We start from the raw sequence: 27,915 nt of genomic DNA, 5'->3' as shown, positions 1-27,915 counted from the left end.
TATGTATGCCGCTAGAGGTCACTTTTTTTGGTATGGTGAATGTATTTAAGGTAGACACACGTAATTAGCGGCAAGTGTGTTGTTGATCGGAAGGAGGCAAACAGTTTGTGACCGCTGCGCTGCTTTGTTAAATCGTAAAAATAAAGAATCTAAAGGACAAGGTGAGTAAGGCTGGAGTTATTGGACTGTATCAAGTTTAATATATTCATGCATACCAGTGACATTGCGCGTCATCCCTGTCAACAAATACCTCAGTGGCTTCAAGCGTAGGCTTAGCCTCTACAGTAAGACAGAGCTTGGACTTTGTCACCCTAACAGTTACAGTAATTAACAAATCTATTAGATTACTTGTCATAAAGTCTGTCAAAAAATATTTCAAAAATCTGTTTAAAACTAAAAATTATTTTGTTATCTATTAGACACACATTAAACAGAATTAATTTTCCTACGCTGGACTTCTTTAAGAAATTATTCAAGTGCAACATCCAACCATTAAAACTTTTCCTGTTCAGGAATGCAAATAAATACATTTATCTCAATTAAAAAAAACAGACAGATTTAACATTTTTCTGTAATAATGTAAATTTTGAAAATGTACAGTTTTCAGTTTATGGATTATTTGCTTCTGTTTTAATTGTTTTAAGTTCTAACTTTCTTATTATAATATGGAGAATATTTATTAAGAGCTAATAATAATTTGCTAATAATTTCAGAATATATACATTTTTCAACTCCTTCCTTTAGAGGTCGTTACATCAGATCATCTGCCTTCATTTCACCCTGCCCCTAACATCCTCCTGTGACACACCAACGCTCTGCTTGCCCTCCTTCACGACATCCATGAATCTTCTTGGTGGACTTCCTGTTTTCCTCGTGCCCGGCAGCTGCACATTCAACATGCTTTGTCCAATACATCCACCATCCTTCCACAGCACATCTCCATTTGAGCCTTCCCTCTCCAGCTCAGCCTCCTGTCTCTTTGTCGGTGGCACCGTCTCCAAACTAGACATCACAGCAGGTGTCACAACCATCTTGTAAGCCTTTTTTTTTTTCACTCTTGCTGCTATCCTTCTGTCACAAATCACCCCCCACACTTGTCTCCAACCACTTAACCCTGCCTGTTCTCAACCTCTCTTATGCACTGTTTGTTATCTTGGATGAGACTCCAGGTATTTAAACTCATCCAACGTTGCAACCTCTGCTCCTTGAAACTTTACCTTTTTACCTGTCTAGTCTAGTTTAGTCATGCTTCTACTGACTTTCTTCAGCTCTTCACCCTACTCCTGGTTTTTACTACAAATCACAATGTCTTCTGCAAACATCATTGTCCACTATTTCAGAATAGAATAAGGCAGTCATGTAGAAATCTCAAGTCTCACCAAACAATGCATCAAAGCCTTAGTCGGGCAGGCTTTGAAAACAACATTTCCTACATATTTTTATTTATTTATTTATTTCGTTTATTTCAGTTTCGTGGTTGTACAACTTAATTTCATTTAGTTTAGTTATAATTTAGTTATTTTTTTCCTAGAATATAGTTTTTTATTTTTATTCGAGGCTTAGCTCACTTCATTAACTTCAGTCTGTATCACCGCAGTCAGCAGTAATCAGGCTCGTCACTAGGGGGCGCTTCAGCATCAGCTCAGTGATTAGACGCGGGGAAGAAGCGTGTGTGACACCATTGGTGAGTTGAAGATGAGTTAATCCTGACATTATTATTACTTTCCTCTATTCAGCATAATTAGACTGTTAAACTGGCGGGGTTTCCAGCCCTGCTGTGAAGGACGCATACGGACGACAAAAAAACCCAACACCATCTCAACAACAAAGGCTCAGCTTCCGGTTTCTGGATGTAGCTGTCAGGCTCCACCATCATTTAAACGGGGCATCGCTTTATCAGCAGGTTGGTAGCTTCGTTTAGCTATTGTTGATTAATAATAGTTTATCGGGGCGATGTTTTTCCAAACTGCCAGCAGTCATAAACACAGTGTATACTCAGATTTTTCAGCTTCTTCTACAGCGAGCAGCCGCTAGCCTGAATGGGCTACAAACTGCTAGCTAGCAGATGTAATATGACCGTTAATTAACGAGACTTCTTGTTTGTCTGTGAAGCTTTAGTATGAGCGAAGGAGAGGTGTTTCATGAGAAGCAACGATTGGAGCTGTGCGCAATTCACGCACTCAACAACGTGCTCCAGGAGCGGGTGTTTACCAAAGAGACAGCCGACGATATCTGCAAAAGGTAGGGCAGCCTCTGGGTGACGTGACGGTGTACGGAAATCTGTACACAAACCAGCGAGAGCATTCAAACGATCCATCTGCTAAACTCACCAATGATCTGACCAGTTTATAACCTCAACATTCCAGACAATACTCCTTAATTGGTTTACCCTGTGAACACACTGCCATTTTTCTGCAATGCAGCAGCTGCTTTTATCTTCTAAGGCGTGTGTGAGATGCTGAACATGACAGGTTTTCATGTTTAGCTTCAGTTATGGCAGTGCCGAGCAAGGCTTTTACTGGGAACTCCAAGACTCAAGCAGAAATGACTGAATTCCCTCATTCAGCCATCATGTCTTCCACCTAAAAGTGAAAAATGCCAAACATTTATTCTTAACAAAAGCTTTAATTTGATCAGGAGTGTGTGGGTGTTTGTTGGTTTTTTTACACTCACTGTTAGGAAAATTTAACATTAAGTTTTTGTGGGGAAGGAGCAGCGGGTGCTGTCCGTGTAGCAGAAACCATTGTTTTTCAGTGAGGCTGGCATGTATGTCAGCAGCCATTAGCTTAATTGAACATGAGGCCAGATGAATCATGATCTCTGTGGCTTTTGACAAACAACATTTATTTGAATGCAGAGCAGCTCAACCCCACAAAAACACAGCTTTTTCATATCGCTGTGGTTGTTTTGGGACAACAGTTATGCATTGTGATGATATTTATATGCAAGAAAGTAAAAAAAAAAAATCTAAACAGTTTTGTAAAGAAGATGCAGTATAACATTTGGTTTTTTAAAACTGCATTTCTGTGCTTTTTTTCTCTCGTGGCAGGCTGGCTCCACAGTGTGTCGTGAACCCACATCGGTCAGTGTTAGGGACGGGAAACTATGATGTCAACGTCATCATGGCGGCACTACAGAGCCGGGAGTTGGCTGCGGTGTGGTGGGACAAACGCAGGTAAGTGAGTCACACTGAAGTCTGTGAAATGAGAAAGTCATTTTGTGTAGAGGTCCTGCCTCTGTGCTCATAATGTTGGTGTTAAATTTGAAATTTACTTTTTCATTTACACTATGTCTCCGGGCTGTTTGTTCTACCTTTCTCCTTAATCTCACAGTCACGTTTTTTAAGCCATACCTATACAGCTGGTTGTTAATAAAAATATCCAATTAGACAATTACATGGAAGCAACTCAGTTCGTTTAGGAATTTAGGCATCAAAACACAGTCAGGATGACCTGCTAAAGTTTAAACTGAGCAGAATGGGGAAGAAAGATGATTTAAAGTGATTTTGAACGTGGCACGGTTGTTGGTGCCAGATGGACGGGGCTGTTTATTTCAGAAACTGCTGATCTTCTGGGATTTTCCCAAGAAACCATCTCCAGGGCAGAACACCATTTCTGAATGTGCAACATGTCAAACCTTGAAGCAGATGGGATACAGTATCATAAGACTAGACCGGGGGCCACTCAGGAAACTGAAATTACAACCAACCAACCCAGTTTTAGCAAGGTGTACCTAATAAAGTGGCTGGGACTGTATACTGCAAGGGGATCCAGAATATTGAGATAAGCTCTTAGTGCCAGGCTGTTGTAATAAAAGGAAAAGGGAATTCTTGAGACTATTTTCAGACACAGATGGGTTTTTTCCCCTTAAAACAACATCTTAATTTTAAACCACTTGTGTTGTAACCCTGAGGCGTTGTTGAATTACACATATAAAGCATATTGGCAGTCTTACCAAACCACAGCTACATGTGAAAAGGAATTTTGTGCTTTGATAGATTTACAGACTCAGTAAGTGCCTCAGAAGTAGGCTATCCAGGTCAAGGTCATTCATAATGAAAAATGCCCTGAGATGCACTGCGCGTAATAACTGGTTAAGTAAGACTATCTTAAAGTGGGTGATTTAGTGATTTCTTTCTCCCCTCTTTCAAACTGCAGGGAAGTTGAGAACCTCTGTATGTCAAAGGTCCAAGGCTTTATTCTGAATGTCCCATCACGAGTATCTTTGGGGATTGTATCCCTCCCGCTCCGACGGCGGCATTGGCTCGCAGTTCGGCAAGTTAGCGGACAGTACTACAACCTGGACTCTAAGCTGAAGAGTCCGGTCTGCATCGGCGGAGAAGCAGAGCTACGGTAAGAATTGTGCACGTATACATCCAATGTTTCCCGGACTCTCAGGAGCAGAGATGTAATCTCGGTGTGAGTGATTCTGCTCTGACTTCGATCTAAACTTGGCTTTTGTGTGCTGTTTGAACTCATTGAGTGAGTCATACCATGTGACTGGTCACATGGGAGTGGGGGTTAGCTCATTGTTTGTTTTGTGTTAGGACACTGTGCTCTATTAAAATCCCCACTGTCTGTTCTTCTAACCTTCTCTCTCTCCGCTTCTGTTTCAGCACATTTCTCACTGAACAGCTTTCTCAGGACGTGGCAGAGATGCTGCTCGTTGTCCGACGGGAGGTGGAGGAGGACGGCTCGTGGCTGAACGCTGACAGCAAGAAGTGATGCCTTGGAACAGAATATAACTTTGCAAAGCGTGGGGGGGAAAAAAAACCCTCCTCTGGGGAAATGACAGACATTTTGAAAGAGAGAAGCAAACACCTCGTTAAAAAAATATCTTCAGGGAATGCACTAAAATACATTTAATATCTACACAAACACACAAATTCCAAAGAGAAGTATAGGTGGGCGTTTAATCCTGAAATGAAGAACTGCTTGATTGTAACGGCTTAAAAAAGAAAACCATTGCTCTGGTATGACCCATCTATCTGCAACGTCAACTATACTCTTGTACTTTTTGTTTTAACTCTTTGAGTTGACAAAGTTGCAGGTGAGAGGCAAACGTGTGCTGATTGTGAAATGTTACTGTGTTTTTGGTAACTGGGAAAATTTGATTACTTAAAATGCTATCAGGATGAATTCGCCACTTAGGATACTGTTGTCTTAGATCCAGTTTGTTATGTGCTACGTGCGTTATGGTTATGCCAGAATGCGTTGATTATGAAGGAGCGCCATCTCTTCCTTCACCCTTGTTATTAACCTTCTATGCACTGCAGCGTTTGAGTTGTTTGCACTGTTTGACTTTGTTAGCACTCATGCAGGCACAGGAGCCTTGAATGCATCGCCTTAAAGAGGCACCAGAAGACTGCACCAGTGTCTTTGCATGTGTTCATCCATTTACTTGACTTCTTGCGTTCTTTTTAGTCTAGTTACACAGTTGTGATCAGAAGTTTACACGCACTCTTCGTGGGCACGAATGTTATGGTAATTTGGGGCTTTTAATGATTTCTTTGAACTTTTTTTTTCCAGGGTGGAATGATTGTACAGCATACGTCTTTAATGACTTTTAAAAACAAGAATTGGCTGTGCAGGTTTGAAACTGGATTTTCTCTAAACCACACAGGGTTAAATATTTGCATACACCCACACTAATATTTGGTTAAATTTCCCCTGGCATTTTGCACCTCAGCCAGACTCTTTTGGAAGCTTGTGGCTGAATAGTTGACCACTCATCCTGGCAGATATGATGGAGTTAATTTAAATCAGGCACAGAGACAGCGTTTAAGCATAATCCATAACTTTTCAGTAGGTTTTTGGAAGGCCTTTCCATTAGTGGATTTAAACCTCTGACCACAGCTGTGTTATAGTTGTGTGGTAAAGTTGTACAAGCCACACGCTGAAGAAGCTCCCTCAGTCCATTTTTCTTCTGTTTATCCAGTTCAAGGTTGGGGTAGTTAGGGTGGTTGGGGGGGGGGGGGGGGGGGGGGGGGGGCTGGAGTCAATCCCAACTGTCACAAGGTGAGAGGCAGGGTACACCTTGGCCATGTTGCCAGTATGTCGCATGGCCAACACAGAGAAACACGACCGTTTACACTGACAGTAAATTTAGAGTCAAATAACTTAACCCTATGCATGTTTTTGGACTTTGTGAGGAAGCCACAGGACCCAGGGAGATGATGCGAAGAGTAAAGTAGCTGACATCACGAAGAGTTAGCGAGTGAATCCAGGTTTGGGGTACAGAGCAGTGTTAAGTTCACTAATCTTGAAAACATGCAAAAACACTGGACACGTGACTGTATGTAGGCGCTACACTTGTGTTTTGTCTCCCCTAGTGATCTATGCATATCTGAAAGAATAGGAGCGCTGTCTCTGATACACACTAGTGAATAACTTACACATAAACCTAAGCTCAGAGGTGAATAATATTTTAATTTATTTATATTAAACATTGACCTTTTGTTTTAAGTACAAGTCTCTTGCAAAGTGTGCTGTGTGTGTTTTATTGGCATTGTGTTGACATGAAGATGAGGACCAGTGTCGGGTTATTGAAGTTATTTTTATTTATATTAGACTCTCGAGTGTAAAAGGATGCCATTCAAAAGGAGCATTGATAACCATACAAACTCAATTCAAGGGTTAACGGGGTCAGAGAGGGAGGGATTCGATGAAATCTCACACCGGTACCATATATACACAAAAACTTCTTGGAGAGATCTCAGAAATCCAACGCTATACATAGTTATTATTGCTAGTTATGGTAGGGCTACTGCAGCACCAGTAGCAAGATTCATATTGCTATGTACCTGCTGTCATGGCGTGGGATTTCTAGTTCTCCACCCTCAGAGATTGAGTGGCGGTTCTCCGTTCCGTCATTAAAACAGAGTCACGGCAGCCCTCAAGTTTTTTTTGTTTGTTTTTTTTAAGGAGCAAAGATTCATGATTATTCAGATATTACAGACAGTGAGAGATATACAGAGTACCATAAGGTAATACGAGGAAAATACAGAATCGCCACCTATAAAAAGTAATTTAAAAAAAAAATCATACCAAGTGAAGGAACTGCATAACCATTCACAGAAAAAAATGTGTCTTGTTGCTACGTGCCAGTGCTTTTCTACAACAATATTTATATAAAAACTCGAAAATAAAGTGGTGGTACAGATACATTTAAGAATATAAAACTACAACGTAGTAACGTCAATACCATTCTGACTTGGCTCACCACAGTTTACACAGTTTGGACAAAAGGGAGGGAGGAATTTAGGCCAAGCACACTTGGTTTAAAGCATAACCAAGCAGCAGAATCACTGTCGGCTGTATCTTTTAAGTGCTTTTAAAAATAATAATACTAGTAATAATGATAATACTCAGTGGTACTGACGTTACGCACTTTGACACCTAGCATTCATTTTATTTAGATTAGTTTCTTTTTCATTTCATTAAAGTGTCCATTCATAAGAAAACTAAACATTTTTTTTCTATACATTTCCTAACAAAAAATAATAATAATCAACGTGAATACAGGTTCCTCGAATGGGCGGGGTTGGGGTGTGATTGACTTCCCCCGTAACCAGTCAGCATGCTGGGAGAGTACTGCGCTTCCAGAGAACAGGACGGGGTTCAACAGACGAGAGGTCAAGATGGTCCGAAGTTTCAGGGAGAGAAAGTAAAAGAGAGAAAAAACACGTTTGTTATTCATTCATGTGAACATTGGCTGATCCAAAGCAGAACACAGCACCTATTACGCTCATTTTACTATATTAGGCGCATTTTACAGAATTTCTCAGAAGCTGAAGTCTGCCGAAACATCAAAGAATTGCTTAAGCTGTCATTATGAAAGTGAAAGCTTGCTCACTTGTTGAAATCGAGTCATACAGTCATGTACAAAGGAAAGCTTTCAAGTACCTCCCATGATAAAGCAGCTTGTCGAAGCACTTTTAGCAGCTCTTTCTGCATGACTTTATTGTTCCCTCACATCATTATGGAGCCATTTTGCCCCACTCTTCTTCACAGCGTTGTTTCACTTCATTGAGGTTTGCAGGTATTTGTTTATGCAAAGCTCTCTTAAGTTCCCACCACAGGCACCACCTAGATTCTTTCGTTTTTTTCTGTTCATTCAGATGTGCTGCTGTGCTTGGGATCATTGTCCTGTTGCATAACAGAATTTGGGCCAAGCTTTAGCTGCTTGACAGATGGCCTCACATTTGACTCTGGAGTACATTGTTATACAGAGTTCAATGGTCTGTGTTTGGAAGGTGTCCAGGTCCTGTAGCTGCAAAATAAGCCCGTATCATGCCACCTGGACTTTCAACCCTATCTTACAGCTTTTGCCAGGAAGATGGAGTCTGATTTGAATTTTCAAAGAATTACTTTTGCTGTCATTATAAAAAAAAGTCTGTTCACCTGTTAGAGCAAGGTTATATGATGGTAGAGATTGCAAGTCTGTACTCTGTGCGCTCTATAACTTAAGCAGAAACCTTGTCAAAACATTGTAAAACTGCTGAGCATGACTAACTTGTCGTGATCAAGGTCACTTAGTAGATTTTTGTGGCACCTTGATCTGCATCTCCTGGTCTTCCTTGACAGATAAAGGTGTTCAGGAGGTCACATTTGAGGGGGAGACGCTATTAAAGTCATGCAGTGTCTCTGACAGTATCATAAACCTGAAACCTTCCTGTGTGCGTTAAAATAACCAGAAAAACCTTGTGAATTGGTTTTAGTTCATTTCTTTTCCCAGCGTTGATAGTTTTTGTTGTCAAAATGGACAAATGTTCTTCCTGATATGCTTTGCACTTTTTAAAGGTTTTAAACTGTTGAAGTAAAAGTGAACCACGTTAGTCCGTTTGCTACTTGTTATCAAAGCGAGCGTGAGCACTAACAGCAATGAAAAAAATGGCACAGAGTGCGATGGTGTCACAGGTACAGAGGAACTCACAGAGGGGGGTGGGGACTGCCTGTCAGTCAAGGGTAGGCTCTCATAGCCAGGGTTGCCATTGGAGGAAACGTTTGGAGTCCTGTATAGAGATAGAAAGAGACAAGGACAGAAGAGAGCGGGAGAAGACGAATAGTGGATAAAGAAGAGAGGGAAAGAAGGGGTGAGACACATTGAGAAAGACAGAAGGGGGGTGGGGGGGAGGACCGCAGGATGACGAGACCCATGGACAGGTAAAAGGAAAAAAGGAGAAAGAACGATTAGAGAAATAGTGCAGACAACACAGCACTCAGCAGAGCTATTAGTACTACTGGCACTCAGGCAGGACACTGTGAGCACCAGTAGCAGGTGTACAGTCCACTCCTGACTGATGCACAACAGGATTTGCACAATAATCTGCAATTACACGCATTTAGGACTGGGTATGAATCGCCAGCTGCATTTCAGCCGTTATGTTGCTTTGTTAATGAATTTTTTTATCTGCACGATAAAACCCAGAAAGCTTTTAAAGCAGTCCTGAGCAGCTTCCATTTAAGAGGAGTGGACTGTATTTAGCTGAGTTTCTTTGTATTTGTGCGTTAATATCACATATGGAGTCAAGACGATCCACTGCATTAGGATAGTAAGTAAAATTAGTAGTACTAACTATACTTTGATTTTTGCATAAAGGAGTAAAGGGAGGGGGGGCAAAACAAAGTAAGATGAGAAAATTGAAGGTATGCAGAGGACTGAAACAGCCAAAAACAAATATAAATAAGGAAGTAAATATATGAGTATAATAATAATAAAAAAAAGAAATGCAGACACCGATTAATTTACAAAATGCGACAAATTGATGTTCATATTTCTATTATGTACTTTTCCTTTTTATCTATTTCTTTATTTTTCATTTCATTTATTTAACCAATTTAAAAAAAAAAAACATGAATTTCTCTTGCATTTATACATTTGTTTATGCCTACATTTCTCTTAAATATTCCTTTTGTATAATCATTGATTTTCCGAGTAGTTTATTTACTTCTTTATGCTTATTTTATTTTGGCTGCTTCAGTCCTCCATATAGGGAGAACTAATCGGGAAGCAGGAGGAATTATGAAGAAAAAAAAGGAGCAGGACAGAAAGAGAGATAATAATCTGAGGGGTTTGGACACCACAATGAGGTGAGAGATGAGAGTGATGCAGGAGGGTGTGTGTGGGAGGGGTTACCTATAGTCAACCTGAGCCTCACACCGCCGGAGTTTTTACGAGCGCATCCTCGTCAATGACACCCTGCCCCCCACCCAACACAGCAGCAGCGCACTGCTAGGAGACAGGACGCCATTTGAGACGAGATCTGTGAAATGACCGAGTGGCCTACGTCGTCTGTCCCGAAACACTCGACAGACGAATAGACAGACACACAGACAGACAGACCTCTGGAGTTGTGTCTGTTTCTCTGCCTACGCTGTAGTCCATAATGACCTGTCTGTGTGTCTGTCTGCAATGCATGTGCTTAACCTGACAGCTCTGTGGATTCAGCCTAATCCTGTGTGTGCATGTGTGTAAGGCAGGAGAGTTTGAACCTGGCTGACTGTCCTGCACTCATCAGTATAGCTATAACTGTGCTGTAATAATGTTCTGAAGGAAGGCGGGATGTGATTTCACACTTCAGCAAAAAGACTATGTGTCTGCACAAAAACAAAAACAGTGCTCCGCCAGTCTCTGAATTTACTCTTTTGTTTTATATTTTCTTGGACTTTTACAGTCTGGGGCTCGGGGGGAGACACCAGTGTAAAAAGCTTTTCATGGATCCAGATGTTGAAACAGAAACATCTGTTTCAGCAACTTCCTCCTCTTGTATTTAAAAAATAATAATTTTAAGGTGTGTGTGTGTGTGTGCGTTCTCTCTGTCTGTCTGTCTGTCTGTGTGTCTGTGTGTCTGTGTTACTCACGGGAGGGGCGGCGCGCTAGAAAAGGGGGGTGTCCACCCTGCCCCTGGGTAATTATAGAAGGGGGCCATGGCCCCTCGCTGAGACCCCGAGGACGTCTGTCTACGTGCCTGATGGGAAGTGAAGGGGTCCTCACTCTCGCTGTCTGAGTCTTCGTACTCCTCTGATTCACTGTTGGCAACCATGAAAGAGAGAAAAAGAGCAAAAATATGATGATACCAAGCTACTGGATTCTGTTTTGAACTTAAAAAGACATTTAATTCTCTCATCTTGCGATCCTGAAGAACTTTAGAAGCATTTATGACTTCTAGGCTGGACTACTGTGATTCATTATTAGCAGGATGTCCTAAAAACTCCCTGAAAAGCCTTTAGTTGATCCAAAAATGCTGCAGCGACAGTACTGACAGGGACTAGAAAGAGAGAGCATATTTCTCCTATATTGGCTTCTCCTCGTTGACTCTCTGTTAAATCCAGAAAGGAATTTAAAATATTTCTCTCACATACAAGATCTTGAATAATCAGGCCCCATCTCATCTTAAAGACTTCATAGTACCGTGTCACTCTATTAGAGCACTTCGCTCTCAGCCTGCAGGTTTACTTGTGGTTCCTGGAGTATTTAAAAGTACAATGGGAGGCAGAGCCTTCAGCTTTCAGGCCCCTGTTCTGTGGAACCAGCTCCCAGTTGGGATTCAGGAGACAGACCCTGTCTACTTTTAAGAACCTGTTTGTTACACTGTAACTGGTCATGACAGATGGTTCTTAAAAGGGAGTTTTTCCTTCCCACTGTCGCCAAGTCCTTTTTAACAGGGGGTTGTGTGTGAGGTTTTCTCTGTATCATTGTTCTTTACCTTACATTATAAAGTACCTCGAGGCAACTGATGCTGTGATTCGGTGCTATATAAATAAAACTGAACTGAATGGAATTGTAATAGGTAATGCTCCAAATGGATTTCATGTATTTAGAGAAAACCAGCTACCACTTCCACCATCCACCCACCCCTGCTCCTGTAGGCTTGCTAAGCACAAAAATACTAAACTGAACCTATCTGCACAAAAATAAATAAATAAAAATGAAGTTTTATTTAGCAGGAGAATAAACTGCAAAATGTTTCGTGCTTCAAATATCAAACAGCAATATTGGCTACAGAGAAACACTTCTAGAGGAAATGCATTACTAGGCAAAATAGGCAAAACTGAATGACAACACTGTGAATCAGACAAATGTAAATAACTTCTACTAAAGACCAGTTCTTAAAGACATAACAACAATGTACTACTTTTACTTGTGCTCTCAGTGTCAGTATTTATACCCCACATTTCTATTGTGTTATACTGGAGACGTGCACTTTACTGTTTTCTTTTCTCACCTGGGGAAGCTCCTCCAGGCACCAGGTAGAGAGCAGAGGATGGCAGTGAAGGCCAGAGCAGAGAGAAAAGAGTAAAGGGAGAGGTACAGCAATCCCTCCATCCCATCATAGCACAGGCCTTTCAGCGAGTCAATGTAGTCCTAAAATAAAATGGCAGAAAAATACAGAAATGAATAAATGAGAATAGAGCAGCACAGTAGCGAGCAGTGCCGAGTTCTTCTGATCACCTTATTCAGACCCCGGCAGTTCAGTAGTGCCACCAGCTGATGAAAGTTGCCCTCTGTTGAGTTGAGTATCTGTTGAACATCCCTGAGTGATTTCTGCAACGACATAGAAATTCCAGAATGTGAGAAAACCACTGAGGAGGCGGTCCACGTGCAGAAAATGTAGTATTTCATAAAAGTAAGTAGTCCACATACCTCAGCTTTGGGGAACTGTGTGAGAGCATTTCTGTCCAGACTGGAGAGATGTGTGTGAATGTTTGAGAGTGCCCTCTGTGACTGGGTCAGCAGCTAAAGCCAACAAGTCAATATAGTCAGTGGAAATCAGAGGTTTTATTTGGCATTGTTTCTCAAACATAGCATTAATGTGCTGAGAGTGTAGCTACTCGTCGAGGGACTAAATCATTTAAGGACAGGACACGTAGCAACAGCTGCGCATCCTGTCCTCAGTTTTTTTTCCCCCTCCAACTGCCCTTCAGAAACTTTGACATACTATCTGCTCACTCCCTTTGAATCACTCTGGGTCAGAGAATCAGCAAATGCCTGCAAATGTAATACGCTGACTGGCAGAGGTGGCATTACCTGCTGGAATGGACTGTTCATGCGCCTGTTGCAGGTCAGGTAATAATCCAACACGTCTGGGTGGCCAACAAAACAGCAGTGCACAAAAGATCAATGCACAATAGGAAAAAATGTGGAAACAGTCATCTGTCATTATATTGGATTCTGCTAGCAAAAGCACATTTGGGGCAGGGGGTAAATCAAGTGCATGGCAGGCATGGAAAACAACTAGATTTTCCAGAAAGTGTTGCTCAGAGAGGGAATCTGTACCTGAGCTGGTCCCACTGTTGAAGTGGGTGGAGTTAAGGACAAACGCGTTTGGATCTGAGCAGAAGTCACTGAGAGCCTGGCGAGAGTGACGGGGAGAGTGAGAGAGGATGACAGAAGGATAGCGAGAGTGAGGGAGAGGTGATGTGGAAGAGGGAGGGCAAGAGAAATGATCAGATAGGAAAACATTTGTAGACACAGTGACCAACTGACATACTTGTCTCTACAGATAACTGACAGCATCAGACAACACAGCAGCAAATATAGACACCCCCCTCCTCCTCCCATGCTCTCCTCTTCTGCTGTTAGATCACTCTTTCATTTAGCCTCTTTTTTAATATCATCTGTGTTTTTGAGGTTGGCGCACTTCGGTTCAGAGAGTGTACTCCCACAAACTCTCTCAGCCTGAGATCGCCCGACCAGAAGAGGGTGCAAGAGCCACACAGGGAGCCTGCTGACGGAATGAGAAAGCGACGATGGTGGCCAGAATAAGGTTGAGAGGCCCACAGCTGGCCTATTGTTTCCCTGTCAGTGACCAGGGACAGAGCAGCCCTGTGTGGACCCACAGGCCTTGGGACATCTCCCGGCAGCCCCACATGACACTGAGACTCTTAAACTGAGCAGCCATGCAGAAAAACACCCACCCTTTACTCTTTTTTCACACGCACACCAACAAAGTCTCCTCTTCAAAGAGAATGGGCGCTTTTAAAAGAGAAATAGTTCATATGGACAGCCCTCTGTTTTGGACATAAAAATGCTCTTTATGCTCTTTGTTACTGGTAAATGTCACCATCTAAAACTCGACTGCTGATGATAACAAATGGCACATTGATGCATTTTCTATACAAGTAAAAAGTAGACCTTCAGCCAAACACTGTCCATTTAAAACTTTATTTTACAGTACAAATTTTTTTGTGTATGCTCACTGTAAAGACTCGTGGATCCAAATGCCTTCGCAAGCTGACGGTTTCCCCACTCTCTGTCTCTCTCTATCACTTACTTGCTTGCTCTCGCTCTAAAAGTGATCTCAAGATGCACTCTCCTGCTCCTCCTCTCCCCTCCTCACTCTTGTTGAAAGCACTTCTCTATCTTTACTTCTTGAAGCCAACAACCCACACACTTGCAAACACACTTGCATGTAAAACACGCACTTTGCTGCATAAACACACTTTGTTCGCAAACACACTTTGTTCGCAAACGCACTCGTGCACACGCACATTGAATCTTTAATCTCTGCCCCATTTTCCTGCCTCCTTGGTCCTCTGCAATGACTGCAGCGTTCCCTAGGAGGCAGGTCTTTTCACAGTTTAGCACAATAGGCACGGAATTCACACATAAGCACATATATGCACATTACTTTGGCTTGCCATCAGGGGTCGGCCTCCTAAAGCTCTCTTCTCTCCACTATAGCCAGCCTGTATCGCAGTTTTACTGAGTCTACTCACCACCACAGTGGCTGTCTCCAAACCCAGGGAGCCCCAGCTTAGGAAGAGGGCCAGCCAAGCCAGCACTGTCATCCTGTGAAAAGGGGGGGGGACAGAAACTCTTCAACCAAGAGGACACCCATTGCCATCAATCCAGTTTTTGTGTGGTATGTGTCTAAAGATACAAATGTGTGTGTACTCACAGGATGAGCAGCCAACGGGCTTGTTTGGCAAGTCCCAGCAGGATGAACAAACAAACTATGAGGTCAAGGAGCAGCAGCAACACATAAGACAGCCACCTACAACACACACACATATTACTGTGTGTTAATTACAATATCAATCCTTGCTTAACAGCAACTTGACCAAAATTTTACTTAAAGTCCAATCAACATTTTTCTAATATGGGATATCTATCTATCCATCCACCCATATCTACCCATTTATACATTCATGTACCTACATCTGTCTATTTATATATCAGTGTATCATCTTTCCACCCATCCATAGATTCACACCCTACCTATCTACCCATGATCCACCCATCTATTTTCTATCCATCCATATACCTTTCTACATGTCTGTGTAAGTACATATCCATCACCATTTATCATCAATCCATGCTTGCATACAAGCTACTTAATAGAAAACATCACATCTTACTATCATAGCACAACTGCTATGTTGTGCCCATTAATCCCACAGAGTTCCTGAAAGCAAATTTCTGTTTTCTCAGTGGTTTTTTTAGTAGCAATTGCAATGTTTTTATGGATTTTGTATCCTCTGGCCATGATGATTTTGCCTCAACAATGGGGATAAATGCAGTAGCAGTGTTTACAATAGTGTTTACAACTAGAAAAAAAACATGTGGAAATGTTTTTTTATCTTCCTGGTAAAGTAATGATGCTTTATGAACTTGTTTACTTGCGATGGAGCTAGTTGCATTTAATATCTAGTTTTTAATTTAAAAGTCCTGGTTTTACTGGGGACGTGAATTATAAGATCATCAAGAAATAAATAAAAGTGATTTTCACTTTTATTTGAGCAATTTTTGAGGGTGAAAGAAAAATACTCTTTGAAAAATAAAATATAATAATTTAACCAATGTTATGTAAAATTCGTGAATGTGTCTTTTCCCCAAATCACCACTGGGCAGATCTGATCACATTTCGATTCTTCCGCCTGATCTGATCTTGGATAAACATTCAGTCACCAGCAATTGTTCCCAGAATCAAAACTGCTGCCTGTGTAAAATGAGTCAGGAGGAGCTTGAACTTTCCTTCCCCTCTCCCTGCAACAAGGGAACAATCTGCTTTGTTTATGAGGACATTGTTATTACTTGACTGACGTTATTTATCTAAGATAGGATATACTTGTTAGCTTTTATTTATCAACTGAAATGTTTCCAATATGGAATATAAAAGCAGCCCATCAACATAATATAACTGGGGGGGGGGGGGGGGATGGCATTACATCAACAAGCACATCTTAATAAACATGCAACATTTATGAGGGGCTGGGGCAGGACGTCTGGCAGCCTCTCACAGCATCGTAGGAATAAGAGTGTGGCTGTGTTTGCAGACAGCTTATGGAAGTTTGTAAGGCAAAGAGCTTTTTGCAGAAATACATAAACACCTTCCAACCCTGACAAGGTAACCTGAAAGGTAGCTGTTAATTTCTATTTTTAAAGCACTGGGTATAAATCTCATGGGCTTTTCTAACTGTAACAAATAATTCTCTCATAAACAAGTAAAAAAAAAAAAAAAAAGCTCACATTGTCACATTATCTCAGGCTGTAAAAGCACTAGTTTGGTATTTGAACTGGTGTAAGAACTGCTTCTTTTCACCCCGTGAAAATGCTGCATGAATAATAGATTAGTCATTCAAACTGATAAACTGTATTATTAATTTATATTATCCTGAACTGTGCAGCCTTACCTGTAGTCCTCATTGACCATCAGTGTGTTGGCCGCCCAGCCAGGTGAGAAGGGGCTGGCCATTAAGCCGCTGTTAGGCACCACTGTAGGCGCCACAGAGGGCGGTACCGGGGTCAGAGGCGTGATGGATGCCCCGCTGATACTGCTGTCATTCCCCAGCCCAGTGTCAATGCTGGACCGAGCCAGGGAGATGGAGGAGAGGAGGTTGATGACGTTCTCAGATAACCGCCGGCAGTTCCGCGTCGAAACCAGGAAGGGTTTGCTGCCAGTAAATAACTCCTCCATCGAGGCCAGTGGTCCAGAGATAGACAGCTGAAGTCCAGTAATTGTATCTGAAATCTTGAGGGAGGAAGGAGGAATGTGAGGGGAGTAAAGTAGGACTGAAACCACAAAGTGAACTTGATGATGCTCATAGGGTCATAAAATCCTGCTGTAGGAAACAGAGAGCTAAAGATGTTGGACATCCTCGGCGCCTCACAATGGCTCTCATAGTCTATAATGCAAATTTACACTTGTCAAACTTCTGAATACTTCACTACTTCTCATATGTGTTTGCTATCTTTATGTCTCTGTCTCCATATTTTAAGGTCTTTTCGGGACGGTTGTGGTTTTCATCCTGTTAGCAGTGATACGCTGCAGAAGTTGGAGTTTAATTTGAAGACCGTGCTGCTCTTTCATCATCCTTATCCTTACCTAATGTTTTTGGGACATCATCTTGCTGTAGGGTGAACTGATGCCCCAGCCTTACTTTACAAAAGCACTATTTCCTGCAGTACAGTACTGCCCTAATAAAGAATGAAACATCACATCAACATAGTTTATCCCTAAAAGTCTTTGTGCAAAGGTTGAGGCAACTGTAGGAATAGTTTGCATTATGTTTCTAGTGGTGAAGGAAAGCTGTCATGTAAAACAATTAGTGATTCACAAAAAAGAGTTTTTAAAGTTACTGCAGAAATTAGATTTTTTTGTTATTATCCAGGTCATAAAGTAATTAATTTTTTTTATATTAATTATTGAATCAATTCCTTTGTATTCTCTAACATCCCCACTTTGGTCTCATCCAAAGGACATTGTTCCATGAGTCTTGTGGTTTGTTGAGATTCAACTTTGCAAACCTAACCTCATAAAAAGACCTTCTCCTGCAACCCTCCAAACAAGCCACACCTGTGCAGTCTTTTTCTAATTGTACTACCACCAACTTCAACATTTAACATGCTATCTGATGCCTGTAGAGTCTGAGATATAGCTCTTTGGGGGTTTTGTAGTTTCTCTGAGCATGCAGTGATTCTGAGCCTGGAGGTAATTTGGGAAACAAACCTGAATTCTCCAATTTGAGGAAAACTCAAAATCGTAATTTTATTTTTTAACCAAAATCAAAAGATTTTGTAAGCCTTGAAACTTCGCTTCACTTTTCCACTGATCATATCAATCATCACTAGAAACACTGCTTATAAAGATTAATTCGTTGAAGGTTAGGAGTAGATTGAATAAAGTATCTTTCTCTTAACTTTCTTCACTACTTCTCTAAACAATTTCAAGTGTGTAATTCTTAGAAGTGTGGTTGATTGTCTCATTTTTTAACCACATATTGTATATATTTTTTTCCATATCTTCCTACAGTTTCTCAGGTGTTAGTTTAAGAGCTGATGTAACTCTTTATGTATATTCTTTGCATCATGCAGTGGTATTTCTCATGCAATGCAGCAAATCTGCCTTACAGAGAGTAATCTGTTCTCTCATGTAAACATAAATCTGCACTGTCACACCACGTTATTGCACTGTGCACTACACTATTCATTTAAATGGATTGTTTTTTTTAATGTGATAGTTTAAGTATTTAAACTATCACAAATAAGGTCAATTGTTTCAATTGACCTTATTTCTCAGCTTTGCTGAGTTTCTTTCTTGTATGCAGTTAGCCATGCTGTGTTGTATTGAACTATAAAATGCCATTTAATGTACTTATTAAAGTTATTTTGTTATAGGCTTTCAATTGAGCCAGCATTTAGAATGAATAGAGTATATCTTCTCTAATTCGTGTGTAATATGCACAGATTTGCTGGCTTGTGCCATTTAGTAGTTTGACACATAAACCACTGTCTGACCACAGAGATCAATGAAACAGAAGTTTGTATCTGATTTTCTTTCCCTCTCTGCAGACCTCATGAACAAATTCACCCCATCTGTCTTCCTCTCTCTCACACTCTGTCTGTCTCTCTCACACACACACACATATACAGGGTAGATACTTTGCATGACATTTTACTTGCAGAGAGCACCACTCACCAGCAGATCGATGGAAGCTAGCGTATAATTGGCTGTGAGAAGAGACGAGGTCAACTGATACATCCCATCATTAGCCTCACTGTTGCCATAGAAACCGATGCCTATGGCAACACTGCATGAGAGAGGGGGGGGGGAGGAAACATGAAAACATTGTGGGAGGGTGACAGGGAGAGAGAAAGAGGGGGACAGGAGAACAGATAGCAGAGGCATAAATGTAATGTTTAATTCAGCGTGGATGTACATTTTAAATGAATGTGACAGGAGGAGATAGAGCTGGTGAGGATGTCATATGTGCGCTCTGGATGAGCATACCACCAGTGGTGAGCAGGGGATGGAATAAACAGTTGATGGGAGAAAAAAAGATGACTCACAGCATCGGCAAGGAAAATATTCAAAATGTAAAACATAGCGACGTGTTTACACATTTCTCTGTTATTCAAATATTCAGATTAAGGCCCAGGCCAGATGTTCATCAAATCCCCTCAAACCCAAGAGGAATGGTATGACCCAATCTCCCACAAAGTATGTGACCCAGATTAGAAAGCGGAGGGGGGGGAGAAGGAATGCGTGGCTGTGTCTGTGTGTGCTTTGCATTTCAAACTGTCAAACCTAAATGCTGTCTAATGCAGCTGCATTTTAAAAATGACACACGCTTGTTTCATACTGGAGGCCAAAGGTTACCATCTGGAGAAAACAGGAGGACAATAAATATTTGTTAACAGTAAACCGCAGCACAATTTCTTCATTCAGTCCAGCACAGAGAGCCTTATTGAGCATCAGAGGAGACGATGACTATGACATCACATTATGCTCCATAAGGGGGAGACACGAACCAACTCAAACACCTACAGTCTGCATGTGCTGAAATCATTAAAGCAGCCGAAATCAAATCGGCAGCACATTATTTCCTGTGATGTAGTCTCAGTGTATATAACTAGGCAGGCAATGGACTGGAATATAATAACAAGTGCTGCTGAAGCTTTAAATGGCACTATAATTTTCTTATGCAGCTGGGATGGAGCTTCAGACTTAAAATGTCTGATGGGGAGCAGAGCTTACTCTGAGTGACTCACACTTCCGTTAAACTGCAGTGCTTTGGACAGATGTCAGGCAGCAATTTTGTGCAATATACACTGAACACAATGTACTGACTTGATGACTGCATGGTCACCGGAGCTGCAGGGAACACCGGTGGGTAAATGACTGCTGTACCATAGGTGGGAGAGCTGAGATCATCCACAAACACACTTTAATGCCAAAACACACACAGCTAACAGTGCAATTGTTGCCCTGTGGTTGGGAAACAGCAACGTCACATGACTGTCAGCTGCTGTCTGGGCCAGTCTTTATTATAAACACATCAGTGACTGAGTGAGAGACGGAAAGAACACATGACGATGGAGATGATGGAGGTGACAGCTTGTGATTCACAGCTTCACTGCTGTTGGAAAGCAAAGTACATTTAATACAGTAAGTTTAATTCCACGGGGAGCTTCATTTCAGTTTTCTAGTTTATTTTATCATATTTAAGGCAATGCAATTATTTGATATACTGCATAGAAGTGGATGTTTTCCCTAAAAAATGAGGCCAATGCACAAGCACTATAAATCTGCATTGTTTCTGATGGCCTGCAGGAGGCGATCTAAGTGGCTGCAGTCCAATATTATTTAAGACTGTGAGAATATTACCCTAATTCTAAATTAATTTAACACCTCAGGAACTTTCCTGACAACTTTATGGTCTCAATTGATATTTTCAAGTCTTCTTTAATAGAGCATGATTGCAAATTATGGTCAAATTCACACTTAAATAGACAATAAATCAGAGAGTGGTTTACTGTTGGAGTGGCTGATAGGATATCCTAGTGTGTATTTATAATTAAATAGCTGTGAAATTGTTTTTTGCAGTCTTAAACCTTTGGGTTCATGATGGTTAAAACATTATGGTTTAAAAACCAAAAGAAATATTACAGATTAATTCTGGTTTGACCCAAGTGTGCTGATCTATATACCGTCGCACAGATTTAACTGCTGTATTTTTAGATGGTTGAAAAACATGTTTTAGACTCCATAAATGTATCAATGAAATGTACAAAGTAGTTATGTGTTTTTATCTCCAATTATAATTAAAAAGTAGAGTTAACTGTTGTGAATTATTTCTCTCTAAAATGTAGTTAATGAAAAATTATGATGCATCAAAAATGAATGAATGACTATGTAGGTGTGCAACTTGGCTCTGTGCAATTATTTGATGTAAATTAAATATTAAATGGATGGATGGATGGATGGATGGATATAGATGAAAGAAGAGGGATAGGCAGACAGCTGCATGGATGATGACTAACCCATATCAATAAAGATGTGGTTTGATATCCATTAAAATAGTTTCTGGGTTTTTCAAAGGTAGCTGCAAAGGCAGAGACGACCCTCACTCTGACACAAACTGTTTAGTTCGAAAAGAGCTTCAAGGGTTACTCTGAAGCATTCAGAAGGTAAAGAGCTAAAGGGAAGGTGCCCTGAAATAAAATTACTTTTTCAATGAGAGGATGAACTGGAGGGCTGCACCAAGGCCCAGTTTTTGATAGATATTGGTTTGAGCTGTGAATGATGCAAACTGACTCTAGAGGAGTCTATAGATAAAAAAAATAATGAGCCAGAAATGAGTGTGATTGGTTCTGTTTGAGAAAAACATCCGAATACTTCTTCAACTACTGCCAAAAGGCGTCATGTGTACATTTGCCAGGAAGTACAGTGACGTCTAAAAACTCTTTCTCACCAGCAGAGCGTGACAGCCGCCACCGCCACCCACGTGACACAGCAGATTCCCCGCCCCTTCTTCCCACTGTAACCATGACCCGTGCTGCCATCCTCATCCTCCTCCTCTTCTTCTGATCCTTCGTTCCGGTCACCACGGTGACAGCAGCAGTAGTGTATGAGGAAGGAGAGAACCACCAATAGGGAGATAACAAGAGCGATGGCTGATAAACTGGACAAAACCAGCAAAGTCTGAAAAAAGGAAGAGGAGGGGGAAAATATCAGAGGATGAGTCAGTGAATATAAAAAAAAAAAGAAAAGAAAAATGGCACTTTGATTCCATTTTTACAAGAATACTGACTAATCCTGTTAAATTTCGGTGCTTGTCAGATTGTCCTGCCTCCACTAACAGCAGGAGATGGTTATAAAAAAGGTGTGAGGATATAAATCAAGGATAAAGACACATATAACGCATACCCCACAGGATTAATGCAACTTGTTTCAAAGATTTTTACCCCTGAATTCCCATCAGTCTGCGCACCTTGCTGGATTCTAATGTCACTGAGCCATTTCAGCCTTTTGCTTTTCATCAGGCTTCACGTCATAAAATCAACACAGCTGAAGCCACATATCAGCCACATATCTACAGTATTATCCTCCATCCATCTGCCCCATTCCTCCACCTTCCCTCCATTCTCACCTCATGTCCTCTGAAGCCCGTCCCCTTCGCTCCACTCCCCCAATCCCTCTTTCCCCACGTTCTCACTCGTTCCCACTCTCTTTCTCTCCCCCCTCTCTTTCTTTCTATCCACACCACTGAATCTCTATTAATAATCTGTGACCTACTTAAATACATTCACTGCCAGTCTCTCTCGTTCCCACTCTCACTCACTTTGCCTTCCCTCTCTCTGTCTCTCTCGTTCTCTCTCTGCCCGGCTTTCTCTTCGGAAAACCTTGCATTACTCATTCCCTCTCTGAGCACTTTCAGTTTCTTTTGTCTTTCTGTTCTGCAGGATAATTTGAGTCCCCCCCTCCACCTCCTCTTTGTACCGCAGAGAAGTCACAAACACTGTGAGACATGGCTAGCTGGAGCGCTTGCATGAGCGCTTGCTGGAAGAGAGGGATGAACCTTGCATTTTACAGCACAAACAGGACCATGAGCACAATAGCAGCTGTGGAAACCTTCCAGCAGGTTCCCGCCATGTTGAATATCTCGCACTACCTGATACCAAATTGCATAAAATAGCTCCAATCGATATGGTTCAAAAGGGGGATTAAAGCATCAAAATCAAGGTATAGAAATGAGGAATGACAAGATCTGACATACTGCACCAATAATTGTGCTTTTAAAGGCCTGTAAATGCCATTATCATATTGCTACAGGTTGCTCTGACATGTAGAAATTTGTGGAACAATTTATATCACAATGTGCCACAAGTTGTAGTAAAATATCAATTGTATCTGCAACTGCAAATTGAGTAACAGGGCTGTAATTATTATGCGATCTGGCACCTCAGACTGGACAGCCACAGCACAGCATGTGGTTACAGTGTGGCACGAGTGGCAGGTGTCGGTTACCTGCTGGTACTCCCAGCTGACAGGGACAAAGACGTTGTCCCTCATCTGCATGGAGAAGTCCAGCCGGGGCAGGCCGTGACACATTCTCACCCACAGCGAAGGGTTATAGCTGGGTACCGTAGTCATGGTAGCCATTTTCTGCTGCCACCAGTCCCCTCCTCCACCCTATAGGAGGCAAGAAAGAGGGGTCAGAATAACCAGGATGTGAAGAATGGAAGAGAGGAAAGAGGTTCAGGAGGGATGAAGGTCTTCCTGAGCACAGGGTGAATCTGAGAGGAAAGAGAGGTTACTATTAATGTCTTCAAGCATCATTTGCAGGTGATAACTAGACTTCATGACAAACGATTGCCTGAGATGAGTAGAAAACTTGATCAGTCCAAAGCAGCTGTGATTCCAAGCTGTGACACAATCAGTCTCAGCATCCGAGATATTCTACTTTTTTAAAAGAAACGTATGTTTCTAGTGTTGCTTTTGCTTAAGATGCCTCATCGTTCGTGTTGCTCTTAATTACCTCCTAACCATTGCTGTTGTTGGTTTTTAAATTGTTGCAATTTTATTACACTTTTATAATTTTGTTGATTAGTTTCTAAGCTTTGCTAAAGATTTTTAAAATGTTACTATTTTGTTGCCAACTTTCTCTTTTTTACCTTTTATGTTTAAGTTTAAAACATTATTTGTTAGTTTCACTGGTCTATTAATCAAATTAAATGTTAAATAATTCCATTAATACATGATTAGGAGATCTTTCTGTGTTTTATAACATCTTAAACTGGGTGGGATTAAATAAGTGTGTACTTCCTCCCACTAGTTTTTTGATCTGTAACAGTTGAAGCAATATTGAAATGCATTAGCTTTAATATGTATAGTATTTTTTCTCTTCTTTTCTTTGCTAAATAAACTTTGAATATTGTTTACATGGTCGAAATAAGATGAAATCAAATTTTCTTAATTTTTTTGCCTAGTTGCAAAGAAAGGGATCTTTCATAGGGCCAACTGGCAGTTGTTTGGTTAGCCACAGACCACATGGGCATAAATTCAGTCAGCGCTGACTCCCCGGTTCAATATCTGGCAGGCTAAACTTTTATGCATACTGACTCTCTTTCCTCACATTTATTTTGTCTCTCTCCACTTGTAATAGTGAATAAAGTGTAAAATACGATCAAAAAGCAAATACAATTACATTTAAATGCACTGACTTAAAGAAACATAGATATCACTGTTATTTATGCCATTCCTTTCTCTAATATAATGAATAATAGTATGTGACAAGCCTCTGCATGCAGGGAACGTATAGTTTGGGGTTTCTGAAGTGTGTTTTCTGGAGTGTAAAGTAAAGAAAAACCGCAGACAAGGTACAGTGAAGGCTATGAAAGAGAAAAGGCTGCACAATTCTTGACCATCTCCCCCACTGTTCAGTGCATCTTACTAAAGCTGGTCAAGGGGAGGGGGTGAAAGTAGGGTAAATACAAAGGGCAAATCCGGTTAGCTAAAACACACACTGGAATACTCATTACAATGAAGGAGCAGAGATGGAACAGAGGGCAAGACAGAGTCTGGTAGGCTTCTGATACCGGCTGCCCAGATTAAGAGACCGTCAGAGCTTTACTGTTCGACAAAGGAGCATTTTTAGGAGGCAGGAGAGACAAACATTCACAACAACAGCACTGTCACTTAAATATAGAGGCTATACAGAGCAGCTCAATGCTGATATCACAGACAGATACGACTCTGCCTCTAATCACTATTCAATAATAAAAAAAGAGACCCTGAACTGATGGCCTGTGTTGGATTTCTGTGTTTTAAAGCCACTGTGATTTGTCCAGTAGCTTCAGCTAGCACAATGTTCTACTTAAGAGAGACTTTTTTCACTCTTCCCACCCACACAGTGGCTCTGATTCTTACAAGCCACTGCACATAACTGTACTAAATACTGTGCGTGATAAAAGTTTGGATTTTGCCACATGTCACATTCAAAGCCCAAACAGTTTGGCCATTCAGATTTTTGCGGCCCAGAACGAGTTAACGGCTCACCCACGGGGCAGACAGGGCTTCTCTAAGCCCATTACAATAAGCCTGTTCACCTTAATGGTTCCAGCAGCCCAACTGTCACAAATCAAATCACAGCCAACACTCCATTTCCCTTATTAAAACTGTGCTGAACATAATGGTTCACACACTGTGAGAACTACATCCATCCAACACAAATCAGCAGTGTAAACAGACTTCTGTACTAAGTCGTCCAGTATTACATTTTCTACGGTACCATTTATCTTAAGTGTGTTTATTAGGTTATCTATATTGAAGCATGTCTATGAGATGCATTTATCAGACTTTGAGGGTAAAAGCTCTTTGAGATCCATAACAAGTAAGGGACTAATTCAACATCAAAGGAGAACCTGATGAGAAGTGGGTCAGTGTGGAAAAGCACTTCCTTTGACGAACAACAATGCAATGAATGTCACTGTGAGGCCCATCAGTGGTAACAGAAGCAGAAAACCTCACATAAATGCCATTGCTGAATAGTTAATGGTAAAGCGATATGAGTCAATAGCCTGAGAGCGCAGCTATCTGGATCAATTCATGCACAAAATTAAGCCGGTCAGGGTGTGAGAAAGAGGAAATGCACAGTTATGACAGATGTCTGGTCAAGGTTCAGGTAGGATTCTGCTGCAAAACCAAAAAGTAGAGGAACACCTAACGAGGCGCTGATGGAAGTTTGATGGGAGGGGGTGGGGGGTGGTTACAGTCCAGGAGGAGCTCCAGTTACTCAGCAGTTGTCATAGATAAAAACCCTCAAGTTGACATGATGTTTCCTGCCAGCTTGTTATTATGCCAGCTACCATTGCGTAACTGAAGGCAAATAAATGTGATTTTAGGCACAGTTGGTGGAGAGAAAAGATGAAAAAAGGAGAAGGAAAGAACACGAGAGACAATGAAAGAGATGGAGGAAAACCACAGATTCTCACCATGGCTCTTAGCTCTGAGAGATAAATAAATAAATTAATAAAACGAAAACAAAGCAGGAGAACAAATGTATTGTCTTTTGTCTGTGCAGAGCTCAGAAAACACAGAAGATGTACTCAGTTGGTTTATACGAGACTCCATGATGTCTGAATTTTTTTTTAAAAAGGGCCATTTTGTGAGGCAGCTAATGGGAATAAGGCTGAAGCATCTTCTGTCAGCTGAATTTAGGATCATCTTTAGCACGGGGAAAATCATTCTGCACCTTTTCTTTTTTTATGAGGCTACATCTCTTTGAATCACAAGATATAAATAATGCTGTTGGCTTGCTGCTGGAACTATGCTCGTTTGCAGTCTGGGCTCATAAAACCTGTTATCGTTCACATAACAGCCTGTGCGTGGAGCTTCTTAAAACCAACCTTGATAACCAGAATTTATGACACAACATTAAAAAAAAAAAAAAAACCCTCTTGACACTTCATCAGCCAGAAGAAATTCAGTAACATCTCTGTATAGTTGAATTCCTCTCCCATGTAAAAGCCGAGGGACAGTCAAACCTCAAAATAAATTTCTACCTCACATTTATGTTCAAAATTAATGTTCAGCTGCAACAATGAACCTTCAAAGTCAGCTGACCGAAGGTAAGCGAGTGCAGCTCGTACTCAGAAAGTCAGTGCAAATCAAAGCTTTGATGTGTGCGAGGGGTCCAGCATGGCATGAAGTTGAGGGTGACACAGTGTGTTCCCACTGATGACAGTAAATTATCCTGCAGATGGTGAAAATCATGAAAAAAAGAAAAGCTCCAAGTCATATGAAACTCCAATTAGGTGGAAAGCATAGGATTTCCCTGAGAAACTGCAATAAAACTCATTACAGCATTTTCACATTACTCTGATAGGCAGCAGACCCCTATTAAGTGTCGTGGTTGGAAAAGATAAGCATGGATCTCCTTTGGCAACACAGTCTAATGGTGTCATGATCATCCATTAATCATATTTGCCAAGATAAGCGTGAGCCCAAATTGGGAAAACACTGTGATTTGGTGTAATGTACATTTTTAATTGGCCAATCTCTGCATGTACATCAGCAATTAAGCCACTAATCGACAAAGAGAGGGGTCAGTCTCTTACCTCTGTCGGTTGTGTTGGGAGGTTTCTCTCTCCTTCTGTCTCTTCTCTCTGCCGGCGTCCGTGAAATATTTAACCACTCAGAGAGGTATACTGCCAGCCATCACCGCCTGATGCTCTTGAGAAAACATCATCCTGAAAAAATGGCTTGGAGACATGCCAAAAATATGACAAAAAGCACAAAAATGAAGACGGCAATTCTGGTAGTTATTTAAATATTAAATGGCCGATAAGTGTCTGGTCGTCTGATGACAGTAGAGAGGTGCTTGTGTTGATGGATGGGAGAGGATCTCTGAGTGAGCGCGAGTGAGTGAGAGTGGGAGAGAGTGAGATAGATGGAGAGAGGGAGAGAGAGAGAGAGAGAGAAAGGGGGATTAAGATTGAGGAGACACCCCTAAGGGACTCTTTATCGTTGCACTGTAGCCCTTCATAGCCTAACACCCGAGTGACTTCACAACACCGCAGTGACACGATATTACCCAAAGATAATTAATCTGTTAACGCGGATTAGCGGAGTCTAACCCCTCGCTGACTTCATAGCTGGGGCGCACTTCTAATGCCGACCCCCACCAA

General features: G+C 41.3%; 2 protein-coding genes across 8 annotated transcripts; one reads left to right on the top strand and one right to left on the bottom strand.

Moving 5' to 3' along the window:
• Positions 1-914: 914 nt before the first annotated feature.
• josd2 (Josephin domain containing 2) lies at positions 915-6,470 on the top strand. 2 transcript variants are annotated; one of them, XM_085176177.1, is made up of 6 exons: positions 915-1,018; positions 1,737-1,903; positions 2,113-2,241; positions 3,050-3,175; positions 4,158-4,352; positions 4,616-6,470. In XM_085176177.1, exons 3-6 carry the CDS (start codon positions 2,120-2,122, stop codon positions 4,722-4,724), a joined length of 552 nt encoding a protein of 183 aa, XP_085032303.1. In that variant the 5' UTR covers positions 915-1,018; positions 1,737-1,903; positions 2,113-2,119; the 3' UTR covers positions 4,725-6,470. The 2 variants fall into 2 exon arrangements, with proteins under 2 accessions (XP_085032303.1, XP_085032302.1); XM_085176176.1 differs by lacking the exon at positions 915-1,018 and having other exon boundaries at positions 1,517-1,903.
• ttyh1 (tweety family member 1) lies at positions 5,063-27,694 on the bottom strand. Of its 6 annotated transcripts, none has more exons than XM_085176158.1 (15): positions 27,346-27,694; positions 23,255-23,419; positions 21,699-21,928; positions 18,923-19,034; positions 16,638-16,975; positions 14,903-14,998; positions 14,721-14,793; positions 13,279-13,354; positions 13,030-13,085; positions 12,646-12,738; positions 12,454-12,546; positions 12,227-12,366; positions 10,863-11,030; positions 8,935-9,013; positions 5,063-7,597 (listed from the first exon to the last, which is right to left on the bottom strand). In XM_085176158.1, the coding sequence occupies exons 2-15, from the start codon at positions 23,387-23,389 to the stop codon at positions 7,574-7,576; spliced, it is 1,713 nt and encodes a 570-aa protein (XP_085032284.1). In that variant the 5' UTR covers positions 23,390-23,419; positions 27,346-27,694; the 3' UTR covers positions 5,063-7,573. The 6 variants fall into 6 exon arrangements, with proteins under 6 accessions (XP_085032284.1, XP_085032283.1, XP_085032289.1 ...); XM_085176157.1 differs by having other exon boundaries at positions 5,063-7,592; positions 27,346-27,689; XM_085176163.1 differs by having other exon boundaries at positions 10,970-11,030; positions 27,346-27,680.
• Between the last annotated feature and the right edge of the window lie 221 nt (positions 27,695-27,915).

This window comes from Neolamprologus multifasciatus, chromosome 11 (assembly GCF_963576455.1).
Source record: "Neolamprologus multifasciatus chromosome 11, fNeoMul1.2, whole genome shotgun sequence".
NCBI classification, from domain to species: domain Eukaryota; kingdom Metazoa; phylum Chordata; class Actinopteri; order Cichliformes; family Cichlidae; genus Neolamprologus; species Neolamprologus multifasciatus.
The sequence above is the reverse complement of the archived record's forward strand: the minus strand, read 5'-3'. Positions and strand labels throughout refer to the sequence as shown.